The sequence below is a fragment of the Choristoneura fumiferana genome, chromosome 15 (genome assembly GCF_025370935.1).
Source record: "Choristoneura fumiferana chromosome 15, NRCan_CFum_1, whole genome shotgun sequence".
Lineage (NCBI taxonomy): Eukaryota > Metazoa > Arthropoda > Insecta > Lepidoptera > Tortricidae > Choristoneura > Choristoneura fumiferana.
In genome coordinates, this window is record NC_133486.1 from 10,925,837 (window position 1) to 10,952,963 (window position 27,127).

At 36.5% G+C, this 27,127-nt stretch overlaps 1 protein-coding gene across 5 annotated transcripts in view; it reads right to left on the minus strand.

Moving 5' to 3' along the window:
• Positions 1-1,260: 1,260 nt before the first annotated feature.
• The window catches only part of LOC141435789 (synaptotagmin-10-like), a 115,405-nt gene continuing 89,538 nt past the window's right edge, over positions 1,261-27,127 (minus strand). For all 5 annotated transcript variants that reach the window (XM_074098613.1, XM_074098612.1, XM_074098611.1 and 2 more), the window contains exons 5-11: positions 20,171-20,293; positions 13,645-13,799; positions 11,449-11,617; positions 9,554-9,674; positions 4,899-5,070; positions 4,175-4,372; positions 1,261-3,708 (exon numbers count right to left, since the gene is read on the minus strand). In XM_074098613.1, the coding sequence (XP_073954714.1) occupies positions 3,705-3,708; positions 4,175-4,372; positions 4,899-5,070; positions 9,554-9,674; positions 11,449-11,617; positions 13,645-13,799; positions 20,171-20,293 (942 nt within the window). In that variant the 3' untranslated portion in view covers positions 1,261-3,704. The remainder of the gene's footprint in view (positions 3,709-4,174; positions 4,373-4,898; positions 5,071-9,553; positions 9,675-11,448; positions 11,618-13,644; positions 13,800-20,170; positions 20,294-27,127) is intronic.

Below are 27,127 nucleotides of genomic sequence, written 5' to 3' on the forward strand. Positions count from 1 at the left end.
CCATTAAAATGACTTCTAATTGAATAGATAAAATAATCGACTGAATATTTTGATAAAAAAGGCAGAATAGCTAAAAGCATAAAAATATTCAGCCACAATTGAATAAATTAGTAAACCTAGGTAAAATGTTACTATTGGTAAGTTTTATATTGGAAAACGGTGTTTTGAAAAAATAAACTTTAACACAGAACTATTGTGACTCTAAAACACAGTGACATAGTCCGAGGCTGAATTCAACTGTAGATAAGATAAATACGTCACACCAATTTCGATTATTTTTAAACTCCCTTGCCTTCTTAGTTGAAGCCCTAATTATGACATGATTTATGGATGACCCGTTAGTATATATAAGTAGTACGCTTATTTCATCAAATTAAAGTTTTACCAAATTAATATAATATTTATTTATATACACCCTCCATTTTTCAAGTAAATATTCACAGAGCAAGCTTCCTCTTCTTAAAGTAAAATAAAAAGTCAATATTTACGCGTAACAATAGTAGAACTACATGGAAATATGTAAACGAGTTTGTTTAAATACGTTTTAGAACATATTTATATATTTATCTTAGTCCTAAAATATTGTATCACAAAAGCTTGATACAAATTTATAATAATATCTCTTAACGTCCTACAGCATATGATAGAAATAATTTGTGATAAAATGTGTTTTGTTTGTTTAAAACCTACAGGAAAAAATGACAGTAATTGTTTTTCATTTTTCATTTTGTTTTCTCCTTTACATTAAAATATATGTTACTATTACCTATTCCAAAATTGATATACAATTATTTTTAATCTTTGACTGATTTGAGCTTAACTTGTTTTATTTTATTTCAATCATTTTACAATCGCATGATTTTATTTATAAATATAAATTCATCATATTTATTAAAGTACAACACTGAATCCAATTAAATTAAGTAAACATAATATTACATTTTTAAATTTCTTTGTTACAGGAATACGTTGAAGCTTCTGGAAAACTACAATTTATGCTTATTGAAGTAACAGCAGATGGGTTAAAACTTATAAGTTGGTTATTACCTTTTGAACATGTTCCTTTTCATCATCCCAGCCTATATACGTCCCACTGCTGGGCACAGGCCTCCTCTCAGAACAAGAGGGCTTGGGCCATAGTTCCCACGCGGGCCCAGTGCGGATTGGGAACTTCGCACGCACCATTGAATCGCTTCGCTGGTTTGTGCAGGTTTCCTCACGATGTTTTCCTTCACCGCAAAGATCCTTTCCGCAATGTTCCTTTTAACGACAATTTATCCAATCAAAAGTTGGTGAAGTCTCAGTTTTATTTTTACTCATGATTACAATAAGTTAGTGTAGTGAGTGTAGTACTTATGTACCTATCTCAAGTAAACTTAATCTCGTGAGTTCTCGCGTACTTTATAAAGAACAAATATTACGATTACGTACTTTATAAAGAACAAAATAACGGCCGAATATATTTTGTAAAGCACAAATTAAATAAAGAATTCAAAAAATAATGTTAAAGTAATATACAAAATAACAAAACTGACTAGGTCTATATATATTCATCATCCCAGCCTATATACGTCCCACTGCTGGGCACAGGCCTCCTCTCAGAACAAGAGGGCTTGGGCCATAGGGCTTTATATATTACATCGGTATAAAAAGTGAACACTCAGGAGATTAATTTAAGTGTCTGTACCTACCTGTTTCTGTACAAACAGAGGTATACGAACGATATTATCAATCAACGAAGTACGTTTTAATTAAATTTTCATTTAAGACGACACCAACAGTCAAAAGTGTCAAAGTTGATGAGATAGCTGCATTGTTTGAAGAAGATATCAATTTCAAGGGAAGTGAGATAGCGACGTAATAGGCTGTGACTGCTGTGAATAATCTGTTTTGAGACTAAAAGTATAGTTTCGTTTCTTTTTGAATGAAGCAAATTTATTGAATTCTCTAGTTAAATAATTTAATTTTGATGGTGTTGGAACTTCAGTTTTAAGGTTATAAATACAGATGATACAATAGTATATTACTTGTATAGCTTTTTTAACACATCAGTAAGATATCCCAAGGCAGTTAAAATTGAAATTCGTATTCAAGAGATTCTGATCATTATTTATTTACCATTTTAATAGTCTTATCATTTATTTACTTAATTGTTAACTTTTACTACGTTACATTTATATAATTTTATTTAAATTGAACTTGTTTTACTGACTGTACAAAATATTGGGACACAAGTAAGGGGCTGTTTCACCATCAATGTGTTGCCGTCTCTATTTGTTTTATTCGAATAGACGGAGACGGCATCACATTTAACCTTCAGTTAACACTAATCAATGGATGGTGAAACAGCCCCTAAATTTACAAAATTAATCGTAGGTTAGGTTTGTTCTTTAAACTACTTTTTTGCTTTGGCTTCGTTATTTTGTTTAAAAGTTTAAGACAGTTTGACTGTTCAAAAAATAATTTTAAACAATTCAATAAATCTTTGCTTCAATTCAACACATTCTTAAAATTTATTTAACACGATTTAAAGCTTTGATTTTATCTTAAAAAGACTGTAACATACATTAGGAATATTATATATTTATTATAAATATTGTGCACAATAAGTGAAAAAACGTATTTTCATGAATTTCTGCAACGTTTCCCCCTATATTATTGTCCGACACTGAAAGAATGTTCGAAACATTCGCAAGATTTTGAAAAATCGTAACATTTTGTGCACTTACTAAAAATCACCATAGAACTTTATGTCATACAGATATATTTATTTGAAAGATTGCGTTTCAAATACAATGAGGGCCCAGACATCCCTAGCCACATTGATACTTATTAAACAATTTACGATAACTTTCGTAAACTGGTACAGTCACCAGCACCAATATCTGACACAACAAGCGTGCATAAATATTTGATACGACTCTATTTCTAGGGCCGGAAGGACGTGTCCGATATTTTTGCACGCTCCGCTGTGGCAGATGTTAATGCTGGTGACTGTACCAACGCAACAACTTCGCAATTTCTATAAAAACTGTTTTCATTATTATCAAAAGATCGTATTTGAATATAGATAATTGAGTAAGATACGAGCTTATCAAAGTTACCAGTTAATATCACCCCTTCCGAAGTCAGCCCAGCCCTTTACTTAGCTTACAAACGACAACAACTTTACAACATTGAATCACTTAGGTACTTTTATTTCTACATGACGCGATCAAGTCTTGAAGAAGTGTGCGTATGTATATCAAATATCTTTACAAAGATAATAGTGTATATAAGAGAGAAAACGATCAAAAAAATTCAAGGTATTAAATTAAAAAAATAATTTTCAATGGTCGTAATACAGATATGATATGATTCCATCTACAGGATATGCTTTATTTACCTATAAATTATACGGGTATACATCTACGGCTACAACTAATTACAACTGATCACTAAGGGTTAAATTCATGTGTCTACTGTAACAATCTATCATTACCTAGTCTAACTCTCTACTCGATATCACCGAACATTGAATCTTCTCTACAGTAAATGGACATACAACCTTTTATACTAGTCACATATACCTATACATTTGGCATCGTGAGAATTCAAGCACGTTTTCCCGGTCCTTTGATGGCGGGTCCATGGGAACGAGCCGCCATTTTGTGTCGTTTTTCGGCCATCTTGCGATGGTAGTGCGTTCGGTCGCAGTCGTCTCTTCATCTGTAACAAAAAGTCTTTGTTAACGTGCGAAATGAGAAATGCAGAATGAATTCTGCTGTCTATTAACACGGGGAAATGTCAAATTCTTGACTCTCGTCAATTTTGATTTAACTTGCAACAGACGTAAGTATTTATATAAACTTCAGTCTTCAAATCTTGCAAATCGAATCATACATAACACCTTCAAACAATGGCATGACTAAAACTTGGTATGCATTAGGATACTTGGTTATTAGGATACCGAGGATAACTACCAATGCAAGACGTGTAGTCAACAAAAAGTACCTACAGCCGCAGAAAATCCTGTATTAACTTAATGTTGATGACTGAGCCAAAGGTTTATATTTTTCGGAATCATCAAAATCACGGTCCCTTTTACACACTAACTAAAAAAAAATACTGAAAATAATCAGCTTTGATGAGATCTAGTGTACAAGCAGTTTAGCAAAAGTTCTCAGTCACTCACCTTCCATTCAAGCAGCTGAGTCCATGTTGCTGTTCATTAGTCGGTAAGGTGATGTTAGAAGGAGGGCTCTTGTTGAGAGGGTACCACTGAGCTACTGGTTTCCGAGGGTTGTCCAGCATTTCCAACCAGTGTTCGCGGCCCATGCCAATTAGCGAAGAGCCAATAGCTGTGCAGCCGATCAATTCGTTGGAACCAATTCTGATGGACAAAAAATAGTTTTAGAACATTGAAATATTAAGGTGCAAGTTGTGGTTGTAGAAAAGCCAACAATATCAATGAATCAGGCAGAAGTTAAGCTTTGCTCAAATTTGAGCACACACATATAAGTAATTATTACGTTCTGACGACATCGTGAGAGTGGCGGGAAACCGGTGGATGCAAGTGGCAAGTTGTCGTTCATTGTGGCGTTCTAAGGGGGAGGCCTTTGTCCAGCAGTGGACGTCTTCGGGCTGATGATGATGATGATGATGACGTTCATAAAACTCATTAGGTACTTGACATATTTGATTAGCATGGGCTCCAATTTTAGGCGAACACATCACTTACTGATTAGTGAGATTTTATGATTAGTAATTAAAATTTGATTAAAAATGTTTTCAGAATTCAAATCACTTCTTTTGGCCTTAATACATCATGATGATCGTGGTGAATGATGGTCACTTCCTCCAACCACCTTCCTAAAATTGGACTTGAAATTTTAAATGAACTTTGGCACCCATGTTACCTGTCGTAATCAATGACTTTGACCAGCAGCGTGATGTCAAATACATTTTCTGAAGGTAGATCGAAGACCAAGGCTTCGTTGTAAACTGGGTTCAAAGTGTTCTTCTTGACGGTAGTTTTCTTCTTCTTTATTCTTTTTCCTTGGCAGATGAGGCAGATCTTCACGTATGGATCTAAGCAAAAAAAAGCAAGTGAAAAAAGCTGCTACAGGACAGGACCTTTATTAAATTGACTGGAAAATAAAGTTGCCCGCTAAAACGAAAAATACAACGCATTTTTGCCGTTATTAAATTTTGAAGGGAGATACAATGATGGATGATGACAATATGACGTTGCCAACTTTGTAGTTTTTGCACTACAGCAGTCATTCTTAGTTCTTAATCTGTAATATATCAATACTAGCTGTTGCCCGCATCTTCGTCCGCGTAGAATTCGTGTATCGCTATCTCGTGGGAACTATGCAATTTTCCGAGATAAAAAATGACATAGCTGCCCGGGGATTCGGGACTCAACCTATCTGTATACCGAATTCAATCTAAATCGGTTCAGCGGTTTAGAAGTGATAAGGTAACAAACAAACAAACAGGCTTACATACTTTTGCGTTTATAATATTTGTGAGATAGAAACACCGTTCCGGGTCGAACTTTATGGACATGTTTACTTGGATCTGCAGATCTCGTTGGACATATAGCAATGTCTCTGAACTGTTAGGATTGGGACAAGTACGATGCGGATGGGTTATATTTTTTTTATTTAGTTTAGTTTTATGTAAAAAAAATACAAATACAACCCTCATTTAGTTTTACACATCGAAGATATCGTATACATTTGATGATATCTCTTTTTTCAGTCAAGTACAGTCAAGTTCATAAACTTGTCAGCAAACATTTGATCTAAAATATTTGAACACGACTTTATTTTTAACGGAGTAGAACCCTGTTCAGATATTTTTGATCAAATTTTTGCTCACATGTTTATGAACTCGACTGTATCGCCACCCATGCACAGTAGCGAGTGACTATTTAGGATAGGAACTTGGCTTGCAATCGTAGCTTGGTTCACATCATATTATTTGGTGTATTTTGTTTCCCGAAATCATACCAACCATGTCAGTTGATTACACAGACTTTGTGTATTACTGTAGATATACGAACACTGTCTACAATTTCCTTTTGACTTTGACCTCCGCTTGATACTCCAAAGTAATCTTTTAGAAATCACACAAAGCTACAAACGAGATTTATGCATGGCAAAACTGAAATCCATTTGCAAACATATCGTATTTCATATTCTACACTGTAATCTTCAGATGCGTAAACTCTAGGCTCGATGTTGTACATAGATATGATGACACCAACCTAAATAATCAAAGTCAAAGGCAAGATATTTTTATTCAATTTAGGCTACAAAATGCACTTATGAGTGTCAATAAATCTACCTGTACGAGCTATGTACGTTTATAGCTAACTCATCAAATTCACTTCATCGGCATATTAATTGCACTAAAGCAATCAATCCGCGTTCGGTAAGCAAGGCAGCAGTATCATTTTACCTTAAGTTTATCAAGTTTAAATTAATAAATCCATTATAGTAATTATCAGTGACTTTTATCAAAATTCCCATCAAATCGACGTCGACTCCGAACACTACCACCGCTTCGGAAAAGCGACCGTTATATAGATTATACTGATCCGGTCTAGGTAATAGTATACTACGTATAAATAACATGTAATAATTAATTATAAAGCACAGGACAATTGACACTAATCGACTTAGTCCCAATGTAAGCAAAGCTTGGGTTATAGATATCGGCGGCCGATCGTAAGATCACGAAATTCCTAGGCATATTGTGAAATGGCGCCATTTCATGAACTGACTAAGGGACATCCACCATATCGTTAAAAACTCAGCGTTTAACGATTAGCCTAGTGAACGTTTAGGCAGATCATGAAATTCCTAGACATATCATGAAACGCCGCCATATCTGTTCTGGCACTATACCGGCCGCTGCCGCGGCACGCTCGCTTCACTCCCTCGGCTCGTGCGTTGTGGTCACAATTCACTACATACTAACCACTCCTCCCTTCGCTCGTCGTACCTAAATTTTTATTTTTTTCGGCATATCACGATGTCCCCGGTATAGATAGTATATTATTATTAACCATTTGACTACCTGATTGTCTAATCATCGGTGTCACTACCCTCTGCAAACTTTGGAGACCCGTTTGAACTATGGCAAGTAAACAAGTTTAGTTACGAGTTAAGTTGCAAATCATCGTAATACCACAAAACAGATAGGTACAGAAATCAATCTCAAAGTGCGCTCGAGCAACGCACACATAGACACTGCTCGGTTGGGACCAGTGCGAGCGCGAGTGCCATCCGCTTGAGACACGCGTCCGTGAACTTTTTTTGTGCAATAATGGAGAATGCGAATTTATTACACTTTAAAATATAATAAATAATCGTGCATTTCGCCAATGTCGAAATCGTCGCAAAATATTTTCTGTGACAAATTTGTAATATAACAATGACAAATTAAAATATTATAGGTATTATTAATTTATATTTCCATTCTTCCCGTTTTATTCTCAACAATAAATCAAACCATATACGAGTGTCACTACCACGATAGTTTTTCGTGCATAAGCCATAGTTGACAACCCAAGAAGGACCGCCGAGCGTAGGTATGAAATGTGAAGTACATACCTGTGATTGACTTCTGTACCTATCTGTTTTGTGGTAATACCGGCGAAGTTTGATTTAGTGCGGTCCTTAACAGTTTAGCATTTTGGCCCTAGTTGATTGGTGTAGCCAATTAGGAAAGGGGCAATCCATCAAATCGTAGTTTGCGTGTATACGATGGCTGGCTTATGAATTGCTTGAGTACCTACCTAAGGTATTTAAAAAAAAATACTAAATCACATTCGTAAGATACCTAGAGTAAAATTTGGGATGCTTTGTTTGTCGCCCGCCGGACGACGTTGCCTGAAGCAATTGAAACGGCTGCGTTCAGCATACCGCGTGAGGCCGTGTTGCACGACAGGGTGGCTGTGTTCAATAAAAATGGTCCCGCCGGAAGACCAGCGCTGACTCCATCCCAGGAATCCGCATTTATGCTGAGGCGGGACCTTTTCACTCACACACATACACATATATTTTGTATTTCAACTATTTTTGTAACTTTTATTTGTAACTATTATGTGTGTGTTGAATAAACTTTTTTCATTTCATTTCATTTACCTAAATAGTTTAAAGACTGCATCGATGTAATGTGGCAAGGCTCAAGCATTCTGACTTCAGGACACATCGACGGCTAGTACCTACCATTATAGGCTGTTTGTTTCCCAATTTTAACGATAAATAAATGCTGGCCCAGTACGACCCATCACACGATATCCAGTACAACGAGCATGGTTCGCAGATCAAAGCTTTGACGGTAATCCTGCGGACGACTTGTAGTGCCTGTACTACTTGCCACGTCTGACATTCATTGCTTTTGTTATCTCTATGAATGGACGAAGATTTTTAATAAAAGTAATCAATATTGTTCTTTGTCAGATGAAGTGACGTAGAAACGATGACTTTTGAAAATTTGAGACAATAACCTTTGTCTAACGCAATCGTCATTTTCAGGGTTCCGTACCTGAGTCGACAAAAACGGCACCCTATTAGAATTATTTCTTGTCCATTTATCCGGCCGTTTATCAAAGATGCAAAGTACTCGTAATACGAATAAGAAACGATAAAAATATTTTAACTACATTAAAATTATTTAAAAACACTTAAAATTAACGATAAAATAATATTGGAATATAAATTTTTAACTAATATATTTTTGTCACAGTTTACCCCTTAACGGTGGGATAATTGCAACAGTTGGCATTTTTACGAAATGTTTTAAAATAAAAAAGGACACAGTTTTGGCTTAATTTTTAAGCTCAGATACTTTTCTGCAGAAATTGATAAAATCAAACTATAATTAATTACATTACAAAAAACTAACAATAAGCCCCTCGCTTCCGTAACATTACGTGACAAAAATCAACCAGACACTGATCTAGTAAATGAATCACATAAGTCATAGGTACAGTTAACCAACAAATATGATCCCAACAAAGTACCAGGTAAAGCGATTAGGGCCTGTACTAACGATGTTCCTACGAAAGCCAATTAGGACCAGAGTCAAAGAGCTGGATTAATTCGGGTTTCTGGAACTATTGGGTTCAGTTTGAGACTAGAATAACGATGATGCGATGTAATATAAAGATCCTAAAGTAAAATTGGGTACCTATCTGTAATGTGATCGAAAATTGACGTAAATAAATGTCTAACTTTGGATTACATAAAGCCGCAAGTTAACCTATGTACGAGTAGTAAGATACTGTCGCGAGTGATTTTTCATAATAATTTTTAGCTATAGCAACAATTTATCTGAAAAGTAAATGAAATGAAAGAAAAGTAACAGATAAATAGCTATTAAAAAAATACAGTTGGAAATCGTTCCATCCTGTGTTAGAAACATATATTAAAAAAAAACTTTCATCTTTTACAAAATAACGAAGATTTGACCGTTTCGGGCTCTTGGTCCAGCACAAGAAACTCCGAGCATAGCTCGTTACTGTATTTTTAATCAACACTGACTCAGTGTTTACCTGATGATCCGCTGATATCCATGGCTTTAAGGTTCCTTCCCTTGATGACGGTAACAGTGAGCCGCCCAGCTGTGGGCAGATAGCAGAGGGATAGCATCAACTCCCCGAGGTCCTTCTTTTCCTGTTGGAAAAAAAAGTTTGTTAGTTTTTAATTTAACTAAACTATAGTTTACGTTAGGGCCGAAATGTTCTCGAATAGAGACCGCAGATTGGCAAGTGCAGCGTAAGACTTCCACCAACAAGATGGACAGGCAGGCTGCTTCCAACCGAAGCAATATGAGGTCTATGGATGAGGCCTAAGTCCAACAGTGGACGTCTTACGGCTGATATGATAATGACGATACTTATATGTAATTTTGCTCGCATGATCAGAGGTTTGATTGTCTATGAACTGGCAGTTAAATTACTAAAATACAGGGATTTTTACTAAATTCCCGTGAGTGATTCCTCTAATAATACACATTTTTGCGTTTTGAAATGTTTTTGCAATAGTTTTCACAATTTTCAAAACATAATATTTCAATCTTTCCTTGACCACAATCGCACTTTAAACCTTACCATACGTCGAATAACATGAAAGCCCGGGGTCTTGTAAGTCTAACCCCAATAAAACTTCCCAACAATGGGCAGTGTGGAGTGTTAGCTGATTAATGACTTAAGACCCTTTCAATTTTTATTATAGAGCGCCCAATATAACACGTAGGGTTTCGCCATACAAACGGAGCTTCGATATATGTAGAAAAAAAAATTGTAGATTTATAAAGTTGGTTGAATATCCATAAAATGGGCCAGTAAAGTAAAAAATAGAAGAATTCTTACTTTATTAGTGTAAAAGTAACTTTTTTATCTGTTTTTTTTTTGATAATGATCACGATGTAATTTTTTCTTTGTTATTCCCTCACACTAAAACGGCTAGACGAGTTTGGATGAAATTTGGTATGTAAGTAGCTGGACCTCTGAAATACCACATGGGTTACTTTTTATCACAAAATTACCATAGGATTGAGATAAAATCTCGAATATAATTTTGGGGAATTCCGTAAAATTCCCAAATTTCAATTTAAGAGCTGGATCTAATAGTTTACACGTGCGAAGCCCTGAGTGTCAATAAATGGTGCCCGAAATAAATGATTATAATAATTATAATGATTATTATATAAAAAAAGTGTACCCTTTCATTATTTTTGAAATTTTGCAAAAATATGGTTTTTCCTACTCAGAATCAAGAGCACAATTGATTCCGATAGTTAAAAAAAATCCCCAATGAAAATGTCAGTTTTGCGACGTTTTTTTTTCATACACTTAGTATGGGCGTGACAAAACTGACTCAATAACATTTTGTATGAAAAAATAGGGTCATTTTTTAAACGATCGTAATCGATTGTGCTCTTGATTCTGAGTAGGAAAAACCATATTTTTTTCTAAAAATTAAAAAAAAGAAAGGGTACACTTTTTTAAACGCTCTTCCATCATCATCATCATCATCATCAGCCTTCAGCAGTCCACTGCTGGACATAGGCCTCTTCCATGGCGCGCCACAATACTCTGTCTTCAGCCCTTCGCATCCATCCGCCGCCAGCGATCTTCTTAAGGTCATCCGTCCACCGTGCCTCAGGGTGCGGAAAACGCTCTTATGTTTATTTATTTCAACACTTGCTGTGTGTGAGTAGAATTCGTTTGTCGCTATTCCGCGGGTACTATGCAATTTTCCGGGATAAAAATCCTACGTGCTTCCCACGGGGCTCTTAACTATTTTTATACCCAATTTCATTTAAATCGCTTCAAGACGTGAAGAGCCAACAAATAAACAAACAAAGAAACAAACAAACTTACAAACTTTCGCATTTATAATGTTAGTGGTACTACTGAGCTAATATTATGTCTTCGTTTATTACCTGTGGTGCCGCTAGAATGTTCATAGTGTACTCGATCTCCTGGTGAAGATCTGCAGACTCGAGGAGCCCCTTGAGGACCACGTGGCCGATCAGGTCGTGGCGAGAGAACCGGTCGAAGTCGTACACGGAAAACTGCAGGTAGCGCTGGCGGAGTTCCTCGTATGGCACGCTAGGGAATGACAACGAAGGGTTTAGATTCATACACAATTTAACGGCTTTCCCTTTAAGAATTCGATACATTCCAGATTTTATCCCACTAGTGATGCACTTTTTATCTGAATAAACCGAAAAACTTTATCATATCGAAAGAAAAAAAAAGAAAAAATATGGTGAACGTCCAAGTGCTCGACACGCTTGACACTGCGGTCATCTCGACTGCTAATGATATAAGATTAAAGATCCCAACTATTGGGACAGTATCGAAAATACAAACTGAAACATAGATGCACAGAAAAAGAGACCAGCGCTGGGAATCGAACCCAGGTCCTCAGCATTTCGTGCTGCGTGCTATACCGCTACACTACCACTGGACAGGAGTACAGACACAAATTTCTTCTATGCACCACATATCTCAGCTTGTTTGTTTCTTATTTAGTCACTTTAGCCCTCATGGAGAAATTAAGAATTGTTTTTTGGAATCCTTTTGTATTTTTTATTTCAATTCTTAACCTAAATTGAAAATACTAACTGAAATATAGATGCACAGAAAAACTTAAGTGGCTAAATAAGAAACAAACAAGCTGAGATATGTGTTGCATAGGGGAAATTCGTGTCTGTACCGTTGTCCACCAGTGGTGTAGCGGTATAGCACGTGGCACGGAATGCCGAGGACCTGGGTTCGATTCCCAGTGCTGGTCTTATTTTTCTGGTTTTTCTGTGCATCTATATTTCAGATTGTATTTTCAATTTCTCACCGAGAAACTTTCAGCACCCCATCGGAACTAGGAACTAACTGCTCACCCGGACAAGAGATGTCGCTATTAAGCAATCAAATCAAGATACATATATATATGGTTTTTCTGTGCATCTATGTGTCAGTTTGTATTTTCGATATAAATTTTACGGGATGACCGTAAAAGTAACAATGATTTGGAGTTGAAATAAAAAATACTCCAAAAAACAATCTTATTTGGTCAGTGACGTGCACTCATACGTTTACCTTACGTGTTGACAAAGGATTCGCAAAATAGTATCAAGAACACATTGACAAACATTTGAGTTTGATCACAGCCTTGGCATCCTTTCTGTTTTTTGTACTATAGCGTGTTTTTTGTGCTATAATTTGTGTTCTATAGTGACAGTACCTAATAAAATTGGCCATCTGAATTGACAGTTCTGTTGAACGATTAAATGATTTGATACTATTTCTTTTCCACCACGCTTGTTAGTTTTATTTAACACTTACGTACGATCGAGGTCTGCAATAAATTGATGAAAAAAAAGGAAGTGGCAAGGTACTAAAGTGCAATCTTTGATATCTGTAGCTGAATGAAATTAGCTAGTATTCATTATTTATGAAAATATTTTTTATACGTATGAAACACTGCCAACTCAGGACCATCGGAATTTAAACATCTCCCTTCAGACACAAAGACAATGTATCTACCACAGCTTAAGCGGTCCAGTTCGTTCACCTTCGTCTAGGAAAATGAGACGCAATTTAAAGTTGAGATTTGTTTTCGTGAGGTCTTTGAAAGCTGATCGCCACGCTTCGATCCTCGAATCAAGCTATAAATTGAAATAATAGAGGTAAAACTAAATCCTTGTCATTATTATACGGGGTGTCCCACGGTTATGCCACAAGAAGCAAAAGTATCTTAAATATTGAAGATAGACAATTTTACTGAAAGAACACTTGATTTTTATTTTAAAAGCAATTTAAACTGCATTTAAAGATGTTTATTGAAAAACTGTCTAAACCGGATATCGAACTCACCAAATAGTAAAAAATGCGATCGTATTTTTTTCTCAAGTTATAAATGTCAAATTACATATTATAGATGATTTTTTTTTAACCATTACAACACACGAGACATATAACGCTTAACGAAACGAGTAATAAATAATTACTTACTTACCTCGACGTTTCAGCCACATTACAGTGGCCAAGGTGATGAGTACTTTACTCGTGATAACTCCCGGGTGTTTTACACACAATAAAATTTTGCGAAAAAGCTATTCAGATAAACAGCTCACCTGAAGAGGAAAGTCTCATTGAACACCGGATTCAGGTTCTTTCGGTGGACTTTGGTCTGGTACTTCTTCTTGCGGTCGGGAAGCAGGAACACCTTGATGTATGGGTCGCTGCTACCGGTCACGTCCTTGATCGGCAGGTCACGGGCTTCGAAGATCTGGTGGAGAAAGAATCATATGACATTGTGCATTGTGAGTTTCTTTGACTAGCGTTTACCCATAGCTTCACGACACTTATGGGTACTACTTACGCAACCATACTTATTGAAAAGGTACAATTGAAGTACTGTATTTATTTATTTAAACAATGAATTTTTACATAAAAATAAAAATAAAGAACACATAAAATTAACTAAAACGGGCTTCCTCTTCCAAAAGCAGCGCAGCGCGGGGCATTGTACCTAAGACGCTAGCGGCGTTGCCTCGTTGCACTGCAAGGCTCAGTCTTTGGACGAAGAAAAAGCCTGCTCTTTGGTCGCCAGATACGCCGATTAGTTTGTCCGACACTTCTTTCATATTTTTTTTTGTGTCGGACGACCAAGGCCCAAAGGTTTCGCAAAAAAGTAGTTGTCCTTAAGAAAGGCATATTTGCGGCACTTGACGGTTTGGGCATCGTCTGCAGCTGTCCCTGGCTTCCGCGCAGACCGTTGGACGTGGGACGGGGCATACTTATACTTAAATGGACATATCATACTTAAATACGTATTAAACACCCAAGATCGAGTACAAACATTCATATTCATACAAATATCTGCTCCGACTTGGGATCGAACCCGAGGCCTCAAGCTTCGTATTCAGGTTCACTAAACTCTGGGCTATCCGGTCGTTTTGACTATGACAACGTTTGACGGTGTCCTAAGAATGAGACAGGTTCACAGTACTTGCTTGTGGCAAGGTATAAGAGACGAAGAATTTTACGAAGGGCATACTGTAATAATAACAAATGCTGCACAGTTCCCTGCAAAATATATATGTTGTGGACCAAGCGATAAATCGGGCATTTTTCATAATGACCAATATGAGATGGCAATTTGAAAACAACTATACAAATAATTAAATTGCCCGGGCATTATACATAATGCCTATCACCTATTGGGCAGAGTAATAAAAATATATGCTTCTGTTACTATTATTTATATTTTTGGCATAAAATTCCTTCGTTTTATAGATGCATTTACCTATAATAATTAAATATTTATCAAAACCTGTAAAGTTATCCATAATGGTCAAATTCAATTCTGAATCAGACTTCAGTTGGCCAAAAATCAGTTGTAATCAAATTGCCTAACGATCATGTAGCAGTATTCATAATGACCGGATGAGATAAATAATCACTTTGCCCGGTATAGTTTGTCATTTAAAGTCAAAGTCAAAATATCTTTATTCAATTTAGGCTAAAACAAGCACTTATGAATGTCAAAAAAAAATCTACCACCGGTTCGGAAAAACCTCTGTTGAGAAGAATCCGGCAAGAAACTCAACGACAACAGGCGTAAAACAGGGTTTAAACAGGCTTACAATATTTTTGAATTATATCTATACATCACAAGTATTTAACACAACTTTATTTTTAACACATTCATAATGCCCGGGCATAATTTTAAATAATGCCCATATTAAATACTTGGTTCATAATGTTATACTTTGTAGAAAGAATAAAGTAATAAAACCAATTACGAAAATTATGCAAAAATTATCTCGCTCCCGTAAATAACGTCATAAGCACTTCCCAAATTCAATAGGCGTCGGGACCCAATCCACGTAATTCCTTATCGGAACAGCTTTATCTTAAAGTAAAGAAGTTGCCATCGGATATCGCATTTTCTCAGCCACACCGAGGTCCGGAATTGGGCACAAACCCATAGAGGGGGCGGTGAACTTCCGCAAGGCTGCGCCTCACACCGAAGCGCGGAATAAAATAAGTTTTGAACATGAAACTACCGTGAGAATCACTCGGGTCAACGCTCGGCTCGGCTCGACTCAACTCGGGAGCAACGCCTTGGCGGCTCCCAGATGAACGGTTACGGATTAGCCCGAATCATGTCGAGCTAAGCTCGATTTCAGACGTGAGTTATCCGATACATTATCGTTTAATATGAATAAAATATGTTGTTAGTTAACAAATACAATCTACCTTTTTTTGTGTTTGACCAGTATGTGTGGCCAGTGATGTGATGATCTATGGCTCTGAGACGTAGTCCTTGACTGTACTTGGCGTTTCCTTACGTGATAGAATTCAGAATTCGCTATAGAACTAAATTCACGGACATAATTGTAGCTCGAAAATATGCAAGTTGAAATAGCAATGGGAGAGTCACATCGCTCAACACACACACACACACACACACACACACACAGTCAATGTCGCGTAATGACATGCTATACATTGCACGGATAAAACAAGGATGCCGAATATTCTGCTGACAGCAATACGTTTGGTGTGAACGTGGTCTAATGCCCTTATTACGTACCTTAAATTTATGACAGTTCGCGTTTTGGAGGAAATTTTGCGACGAAATTTAAATTCGTTTCGTAAAGTTTTGTACGTGAACGCTATTTATTTAAGTAGCAGGTAAAGTTTTACATAAAGAGTACTACTTAGCCATAAATGAAACAGAGTTTTCAGTTTTATCAACATTTCAATTAAAATCCTACTTTGAACAAAATTATAAATAAGAAAATTTGTAAGTATTACTTATGTGCGTTTGTTGATTTTACTCTTTCATGCTAAAATGATCTTTTATTTAAAATTTGGAATGCTTATGGTAGGTACTCGTATCTTTAAAATAAACTGTAATATCGGTATTCCTATGAACTAAAAGTCACCTGGAAAAAAACTGCATTCACATTTATCTTTCGTGTTGTGTTGTGATGCTCTCTGCCTCTCTCTTCCTCTCTATAGCTTTGAAGCGATCCCACTGCTGGAATCGGACGGATTGGGAAGTTTACACACACCATTGACTTGCTTCGCAGGTTTGTGCAGGTTTCTTCACGACATTTTCCTTCACCGTAAAGCTTGTGGTAAATTTCAACGTAATTTTGCACACGAATTTCAAAAAACTCAGAGGTACTTAGGAGCCTAGATATGAGCCCACGGTCCTCTGCTTGAAAGGCCATAGGTCAAACCACAGGGCCACCACGGCTTTTTTATGATGATGATAATAATCAAATATGATAATGGCTTTATCACAACACGTCCCAGTTCAACGACCCCAGTGACATTAACGTTTAGACGTCCCAGATTTTGACTTAAAAATCCATTTACACACACAGCCTTGGGCTAAGCTAAATTTGACTTTACATCAATGCAATAAAGACTGTTTCCGGTCGTGGCATGTAACTAATATCAACCGTCGTTCAGAATTCATCTCCGTTAATATATCTTCACTAAACGAGGGTGTCACATTCTTGTGGATTTATTCGAGGTTCCCAAGAACTATGTATGGAATAACCCAATTCGTTGTACTAGCTACTCATTTCTTAAACCTGAGCGTATAAAACGTGTACTACCAACTTAAAAAAAAAAACTGCAAACTATCCGCAGAATAAAAATAAGATTTAGTTTTGAGGCAGATTTTCAAAATTATTTCAATAATAGAAAGCTACAATGTGTCTCTAATCGACAATTAAGTATATTAAAATAGATCATAAACAGTCATTCATGTCCCGCGGGAACTTTACAATTTCTCGGGATATAATCCTATATCGTGTATGAAGTCGCGGGCAAAATAAACGCGTAGTATGTACTTTAACGTTTTCTAAAATTCCAACCCTGAATCAGCGAAGCAGGGTTTCAAAGTTGGTAAGAATCATAAATAATTACGTATGTAGGTCGGTTTTTGTATTACAAAACTTGCACCATCTGTCTAAAAGAAAATCTGTCTGTATTTGTATTTCCATATAATCCTCCGAAAAATTAATCAAAACACGAAAAAAGGATCGCAGAAAGTAAATGTATGTTACTCCAAATTTAACGCGAGCGAAGCCGCGGGCAAAAGCTAGTTTCTTCCACATAATTGTATTTACATATTGAAAATACGAGCTAGAAAAGATCGATTTTTAGCGAATCGATCTTTTTGACTTTGGTTTTTTTGTGAATCGATTTTTCACGCCTCGATTAGGATCGATTCGAGAATCGATCTTTTCTGGAAAGAATCACCATCCCTAATTTAGCAGTCCGCATTTGTAAAGAGCTATTATATATATTTTTTTCATATTACTAAGATAAAGGACTAACAACCAAATGCATTTATTTTTAAATATAATATATAAGAGTAGAGTTTCTCAATTTTAGCTCCATTTTTACCTATTAATAATAATGAATAAGTAATAAACATTATATGACTGTATTTCTTAATATAGCTGTGTGTAGCTACGTAAATCCGTAGCCAGTACGCAGCGGCGTGCTACGCCGTAGACGCTCTACGTGAATATTTAATTATATAATTACCTTTTCAATACCTTAACGTCGTGGGGCCTGGCGTACAGTCAGCATCAGAAGTGGATGAGCGGTTACAGTGTTCAAAATGACAACACGCGACACACGTACTGCCTTGGTAATAAGAGAGTGTACATCATTTTGAACACCACAACTGCTCATCTAATACCTAGTTTACTTGTTTGATATTCGGTTGAAATTGTGAATATAGAAATTTGACGTGGGGTCTCAATAGGTTAAAGAGCTTATATTTTCATACGTGCATTATCAATATTATATCCTCCTAAGGCCCAACGTTCTAAATTTAGGACAAACGTCAACGCAAATGTTAACTTTTAGTAATTGACATTAAGTTTCAAATTCTAATTAAATCCATGCTAATATTATAATTATAAATGTAAAAGTGTGTGTGTTTGTATATTTGTCCGTCTTTCACGTCGAAACGGAGCGACGGATTGAAGTGATTTTTGGCATAGAGATAGTTTATGGGTCAGAGAGTGACATAGGCTACTTTTTATCCCGGAAAAATGCACAGTTCCCGAGGGAACAGCGCGCGATAACCTAATTCCACGCGGACGAAGTCGCGGGCAAAAGCTAGTATTTCAAATGTAAATTAAAAACGGTTTTCATATTTACTTAGTAACATTTTGATGCATTATCTTTGATAGATTATCAAATTGTTATTGCTGGGAAGGAGAACTATCCATGGACATGTACAAAAAGTTTAGCCAACAACACATCTTGTACCAAAATCATCTATAAAATCACCTATAAAAACATTATATATGATACTAAATATTATATGACAGTATCAAAATAAGATACTCCTAATAAAGTAAATAAAGGTTTTCCTAGGGCGTAAAATTTCGATTTAGGTCGCTTAACTGGAGCGTCAATGTCAAAAATAACGAGAAGCTAAAATATATTTTTAACGTCAACATGCTATGATATTACATACCCCAGCCCAGGTATAGCTCTGATGATCCCAATAATTATTATACAACGTGTGACTTCTATAAGAACATATATTTTAAGGGCTGAAAGCATAATGTTTGCATTAGGTACCTACATTGCTCCTCGAGAAAATTAAAAAATAACTTAATTAGTAAAGGTAATTGTTATATTTATTCGATAAAACGGTTCTCAATAATTAAAATAATCGTTAATTAAAATTTATGTTCTTATGGATGTCACAATATTGTAAATGCGAAAGTTTGTAAGTCTGTTTGTTTGTTACATCATCATGGCTAAACCGCTTAACCGATTTAGATGAAATTCGGTATACAGATAGTTTGAGTCTTGGGGAAGGACAAAAGATAGTTTTTATCCCAGAAAATTGCATAGTTGGGCCAATTAAACTTTTTTACCGACACTAATCTGTCCGCGACATTTTTCAAACAATTGCAGATTTTTGTAAGTAAACATGTTTTTTCTGTGATTAAATTGATGGTGTACATGAAAACATGTCATCCTACGCAAGTTCAACCTATTAAACCGTGAAATATCTTGTTGGAAGTACGATTTTTTGGTAACGCCAGAGACAATTTTGGTAACGCAGGAGACGCCCAAAGTGTCGGTAAAATAGTTGATTGGCCCAGTTACGGCGGGAGAGCGTGTGGAATCTACGCAGACAGAGTCGCGGGCAACAGACTGGCATACTGATAACATCTTTCTCACGCTATTTTCTCCCTTAAAGTTGACTCAGTATTTAATAACGGGTATATAATGCTTTGCACAATAAAATTCTGCTAATTTTCGTGGGGTCCCGAAGCAAAAACACTATTTTAATTTTTTTTTTAAAGAATCTTGCCCATTCCACTGGCGACCATAGGGCTGACTCTTTCCTCGGTCAACGTATTGGCATTGCCATACAACGAGGAACCGCAGCCAGCCTTGTGGGCACCCTGCCCAATAGCAGCGACTTGGGTGATATTTGTAAATATAGATTTTTAGGATTAGAGTAAGTTAGTTTTAGTTCTTTTTTTATTTATTTCTGTTAATTATTGTATACCTATATTATTTGTTTGTTTATAAATACATTTGACAGTAGCTAAACTTTTATTATGTACTCGAAATAACTGTTTTACGTACCTTGCCGACTAGTGCCTCGACTTCGGTGTCGTATCGTATCGCAAAGTGCAGCTTGCCGCAAAACTCTAGCTCAGCGCTGTCGGTCGACGACTGGCGAACAAGCTCGTTCTTGTATAGCTCCGGCTGCAACCATAAAACAGTTTAGAGATATAAATAACATCAGTACATTGAAAGATTCTATACATTTCCAAACACCACCACTGGATACCCGATACCGACTATCTGACTGCCAGTATGTGTGAAAGCCTTTTACTTAGGCTCTGAGGCTGTATTGCCTAACGTTTCTGACGATCGCGACCGCAATCAAGTGACAGTTCTTGTATGCAAGATCTGTCACTTGATTGCGATCGCCAGCGTCAGAAACGTTACGCAATACGGCCTCCGGTCTCCTATTTTTCCTATTCCAACGACAGCAACTGCTACTTTTATGTTTAACATTTTACTAAGGTATTGTTTTGAAAGCATGCATGTGTACACAGCGTGTATTTTTGATACTACCTCAAACTGTAACCAGACGAAGATTTAAGTGCTGCGAACCGATATCAAAAAAAAATTTGTTAATTTAGAATTAACTACCAGAGCGTAATTAATTTTTGAAATATTTTCAAGCAGCAATGTAATGCGTACAATAATTTGATACGAGAGAGAAGCGTTCTGTGACAGCTGTCACGTCAACAAGTGCGACGTTTTCAATAAAAACAAAGTAGTATCACGTAGTGATACATTGCGTGCTAATTAGTTTTGTAAGGAAAATAATAATTCTACTTTTTTTTACTAAAACATAATAAAACGTGATTATTACGGCCTTCACTAACTACCCTTAAAGTTTGAGGTAGTATCAAAAATACACGCTGTATTATTATCATCTCCAGTAATTCAAATCCAATTTCAAGACATGAATTAATTAATTAATGTAACCTGGGCATGTCCACAATATTGCTAACAATGATGCTAATTCGTCCGATCCCTGATTATTATTGAATCATGCATTATATGTACAGGTCATCAGCGTTATCACCATTAACAAGAGAAAAAAACTCTGATTATGTATCCCGTACAAAAATTCAGCCTATGTAAACAAATGACAATCTCCAAAAAAAGATTGCCAATGGTTCTGTAACCTTCAAAGCCATTAACGGCCATAACGCCAACCTACAATGTGCACTTGAAATTGAATTTTCTGTAACAATCCCGGGCGGGCTTCCCATTGATGAATATCAACATCGGCTGTAAAATCTGAACGAGCGGCGATAAAATAACAAATGAATTTGCGTCGTGTTAAATTATGTGGTACGTGACGCGTGCGCAAGGGTCGCGGGAAGCGTACCGGGAAGTGGTGCAAGCGGAGGGGGAAGTGGTGAGGAAAGTGGAGCGGTAAGTGGAGAGGGAAGCGGAGCACGAGCGATATCATCTTGTATTCTCTATTCAGTGTTGGTAACCTTTTAGCACAAATTAGTCGCAAAAAGGAACATCCCACTAATTATTATAAATTCGAAAGTTTGTAAGTCTGTTTGTTACCTCATCACGTCTAAACCGCTGAACCGATTTAGATGAAATTCAGTACACAGATAGTTTGAGTCCCGGAGAAGGGCATAAGATAGTTTTATTCCGGAAAATTGCATACTTCCCGTGGGATAGCAATAAACGAATTCTGCGCGGACGGAATCGCGGGTAACGCTAGTAGTTATTAAAATGGATACGCGATCACTCACGGATTGGTTCTAAATATGTCAAGCTTATATCGATTCAGTCAAGGTCATAAATATATTAATATTATAAATGCGAAAGTGTGTGTGTTTGTATGTGTGTATGTTTGTCCGTCTTTTTTGATTTTGGCATAGAGATAGTTAATGGGCCAGAGAGTAACATAGGCTTCTTTTTATCCCGGAAAAATGCACAGTTTCCAAAAGGAACAGTGCGTGATAATCGAATTCTACGCGGGCGAAGCCGCGGGCAAAATCTAGTATACCAACCATGAGGTTAATTACGATATATTTTACATAAAATGATGTCCTCAACTGTACGTGAGTGACGCGTGTGTGTGTGTTATTTTAAATATTATTTAATTATCAAGAATATCCTTACCTAATTTACAGTTTCCTAACACGTTAGGTAGGTAAATTATGGAGTCAAGTGAATAAAACCAGACAAATGAGTACCTCCTCTGGGGATTGCTCCTCTCATCTACTCAAAGGTTGACTGGTAGAGATCTCTTAAAAGGATAAGTCCGCCTTTGTACAAGTATATCAAAGCTTGTCAATTGTGTTTTGTTTATTTTCTTTTGTACAATAAAGAGTTTACATGCATGCATACATACATATCTTAACGATGAACAAACAATTCATGTCCAATAAAAGCTCATAAATAAATAAGACAATTATTTTTGTATCCCACAAAAACCTAACTACCACGCCAAGCAGTCCAAGCCAAAAATGTGTTATGCAACGAAATAAAAAAAGTTATCAACTACTTTCAAGACTGTACCTTCCTAACTTTAATTTCAGATCGATTCCAAACAAGTGTAACTTTATCGCATAAGTAACTCAATACCTTGAATAATACCTTTGAAAAAACTTTACCGAACAACGCCCAGACGCCCAACAAGCTCCAATAAAACTTGTATCGTTAACTAATTCTGTATGTTACACCAATTTTTTCTGGTTTAACTCATTGGCGTCGAAGCAAAATTCTTAGTCTGCTTTTAACAATTCCTCGTCACCATTACCCGGAAAGAAATTTATAATATAAGTGCAAGTATGCATGTGTAAATTTCACTGTTACGGTGCTCGAGATTCAGCCCTGTGACAGTCTTTCATTTTTTTATTTAATTGATGCTACTTAAAAATCTGATATTTTTTTCTGTCAACTAAAAAGGTTATTCCTATTGCTAAAAAAAGTTTCAAGCGTTGCTAAAGTTTTCATCCATTCCCCATTGGTCAATCAACTTTTTACTGTTGTTATTATGTTCTGTAAGTCAGGAGAAATCAGTGATACATTTTGTTAGAAGAATATACTATTAGCATGCTTAGAAGATGAGCCTTAAAACAGTGACAACTCCTAACTTTTAGTTGATTTGTACCCCGTAAAATGATACTCCTAATAAGTAACTCAGGAGACGTTACCACGGCAACAAGCAAAGCAACACTAAAAAGTTGATTGACCCAAGTACGTAACACATAGTTACTTAATAGAAAAACATTTTACTACGTAACCCTGTCTCTGTCTTGATGTCGAGGCGCTAATCACTTTTCTTCAATTAGAAAGTCTTAACGACCTTACCCATTAGCCTTGAGAAACCCTTGGACAAGCCGATGAAAATGCATTTATTAATTAATTCACTCCACCTTCCACTGGCAAAAAAAGTCTTTCAACACCAAAGTACTCGTTTAGGTGAAGATAAAGATAAGGGGCTCTTGAAGAGACTCACTATCTTGCAACGAGCTATGGAGAGAGCTCGGTTTTTCTTAGCGTGATAGAATCTGGAATACGAAATTTGCCGAAGAAAAATATGCAAATTGAAGTGGCAACGGGCAGGCCACATCGCTCGAAGAACAGTTGGGGGAGGAAAGTCCTCGAGTGGCGACTACGAGCCTGAAGACAAAGCATTGGCAGGCCTCACACTAGATGTACTGACGACATCGTGGGAATTGTGGGCAACCGGAGGATGTATAAGTGATAATGAAACTAGAAAAAAAAACACGTAAAAGTTTGGAGGGTGAAATACTCTACCTTTTCTATTTTCATCGTCAATTGGAACAGTGAAAATTAGATAGCGCCAGCGAAATCTCGTTACACCTACGACGAGCAGACTAGGAAACAAATGGTTTATTTATTTTGTATCCCCTCTTGCTATAAATAGAACAGTGTCGACCTATTTTTGGGCTAATTTGATACATTGCGATTTTTTCGGTATAAAATGGTGAACTATTTTTTATATCAACCATATCTTTTAACGAGAAATTCAACGATTTTCTTTTATTTATTTTCTTAGGGGCCGGCAACGCGCCCGTTATTCTACTTATGTTTTATTTATTTATTTACATTATTATCACTTACAGTATCATTACAGGAATAAAACCTAAGGCGATACAGAAGGACCCTAATAATAAACAATAAACATATTAATCTACATAGCAAATTATGTGTAAGGCAACTCTCTTGAATTCACTCAGAGTGCAATGAAACAGATCAACTGAGTCTGCTATCTGGTTTAGAGTAGCTAGGGCGCGCGCGAAGGGCGCCTTGGCCAACAACTTGGTCCTACCGCGCGGCCAGGCCAGCAGCGGCGGCCGGCGCCGGCGCCCAGCGTAGTTATCGGGAGCGCAAAGGCTTATATACTTCAATACACCTGGATTGTTCTGCTTGCCCCGAATTAATTCCAAAAAGTAAGTAACCAACGCGAGGTCCCGTCTGGTTTCTAGTTAACTGTACCCAACTATTCCTATAACGAATAATGTTGGATACATCGAGTGTTACGGGAGTCCATGGGCGATGGAGGTTGCTTTTCATCAAATGACACTCACCTGTTCGTTTGACCCTGTTTGTGTATAATATAAAAATGCTTCTATGTTTGTTTAAATCACAATTATTAATTTATCAAAAAAACAACATTAGGGCGGTTACAGACTAGCGTTTTTTGTGCGCGTGCGGTCGTTTTTGGCATACGCGCTTACACGTGCGCTACATGTAACCGAACGTGCGTTAAAAATATAACAAAACCGCACCTGAACGCGCGTACACGTGCTCGAGCTTATATGCGCATGAAACGCTAGTCTAAAACCGCCCTTAGAGCTATAACTATTCACTGTAAAATTCAAAATGTATATAAAAACCAGCCACCTGCCTGTCATGTTACGCGGAGTGTAGGATTCTGTATGTATACACTTGAATTTACAAAAGAAATACATATTATATCTTGTTTGCTCATAATATTATTCCAGAACATTAATTTAATTGATCATTTGAATAAAAATAATGGCATCGTAAGACGAATACGATGTCGTGTTGTGCTACGACGTGCGACGTGATGCAAAATCACGATAAATAATAAAATTCTTAGTAGATTTCCACGACACGACGTCACATTACGTAGCACGTCGTCCGTCGACAACGATAATTTTATCGCGAACAAAATATTCAGTAAGTACTCGCGCGACTAAGAATAATCAATCGGCTATTTTAATCGTCATTCTTAACCGTTATTCGTAAGTGAGTCGGGCAAAATGTGTTTTATACTTGTTTCTGTTTCGTAAACTGTTTGTTTTCGAACTTCACGACAATCGGAACAAATTTACTTTCATATTCATAACTTGATAAAGATAAAGAGGCTCAGGCACGCTTTTGTCGAAACGATTGAATACCAAAGAAGGCATCGAATTTGTAAATTTATTCAAAAGCCACCTTTTTAATCCCCTAACTTGAAATTTGTTGGGTATGAGTTGGGTATGGATCGATTGTGAATGTCAGTATTTTAAATAGGTTTTAGCTTAAATATATAAAGCTTTAGCTGAAAGTACATATAAAGTTTGTTTATTTTAGTTACATACGTCAATGTAAGTGACTTAACGTGCAAATGACACATACTTTCCTACGTGTTGTCTATTTGTACTTAATACTATTGTTGTGTCTTGTGTTGTGAATAAATGTATTTTCTTTCTTTCTTTCTTTCTTTTCAAATTTATCATTAATAATTTATTTATCTATAAAAACTACAGTCATCATCATCATCATCCCAGTCTATATACGTCCCACTGCTGGGCACAGGCCTCCTCTCAGAACAAGAGGGCTTGGGCCATAGTTCCCACGCGGGCCCAGTGCGGATTGGGAACTTCACACGCACCATTGAATCGCTTCGCAGGTTTGTGCAGGTTTCCTCACGATGTTTTCCTTCACCGCAAAGCTCGTGGTAAATTTCAAATGTAATTCCGCACATGAATTTCGAAAAACTGAGATGTACGTACGACCCTCTGCTTAAGAGGCGATAGGTCAAATCACTAGGCCACCACGGCTTCAAAAACTACAGTATTACAGTTATACTTATACATAGATGCAAAAAAACAAAAAAAAGACAAAAAAATACAATTATTATACCTAATAATGTCAATATTTCAGATCTTTTTTAAACTAAATATATTTTTGGAACACTGGGCGGGAATCAAACTCACACCTCCTACCTGTGGGGTTACGCGCCAGAGGCCTATGAACTAATATTCGCACAGAATCGAAATAAAATCTCAAAAATTCGGGATTACAGTCTGAAATTTAGCGTGGGTGTTTCATATTAAACATTAAGGAAGTCCACGATGTTATTTTTGGAAAATTCACATGAGAATTTAGTTAATTATCAATTCAACTACCAGCTCTACGGACTACGCGTTCAAAGTTTACCCGTGGGTAAACTCTAGTTTAGTTTTATAATTTTGTCATTAACAACGTAAGTAGGTACTAAATGATGCAGCCAAATAGTATTTATAACTTCGAGTTCACATTCCAACGCTCGTCGGAAACACAACCTCCCTAAGCATCGTAATCTATAGTAAAAGGTACCAGACAACAATGAACGTATAAATTGCAATTGAAACTCAACCAATTGTGCCCTGGAATTGTTTTGTTTGCCCGTACATCTGCTTGTCGTGTATAAATTAAAAACAGCTGCGCAGACAAACAAAAAACGGGATTTTTTTAAGGTTTAATACGACCAATGTTTCAAGGCGACTTACAGCAAAAGAACATTGCTTTAAAAAGTAAATGTAATGGATATAAAAAAAAAACTTTCTCTTGCTGAAATTCAAACACATTTAATTTAAGCAATAATTTTTGTCTTACATTTTAAAGTATTTATTAAATAACCATTAATACAATTTGTTTTCGTTTGTTTTTTAGGTTCGCTATGTCAAAAGGAGAATGAGTCTTTATAAAACAACTTTGTTGTCCTTCTCCCTGTCTGTCCGTCAAAGC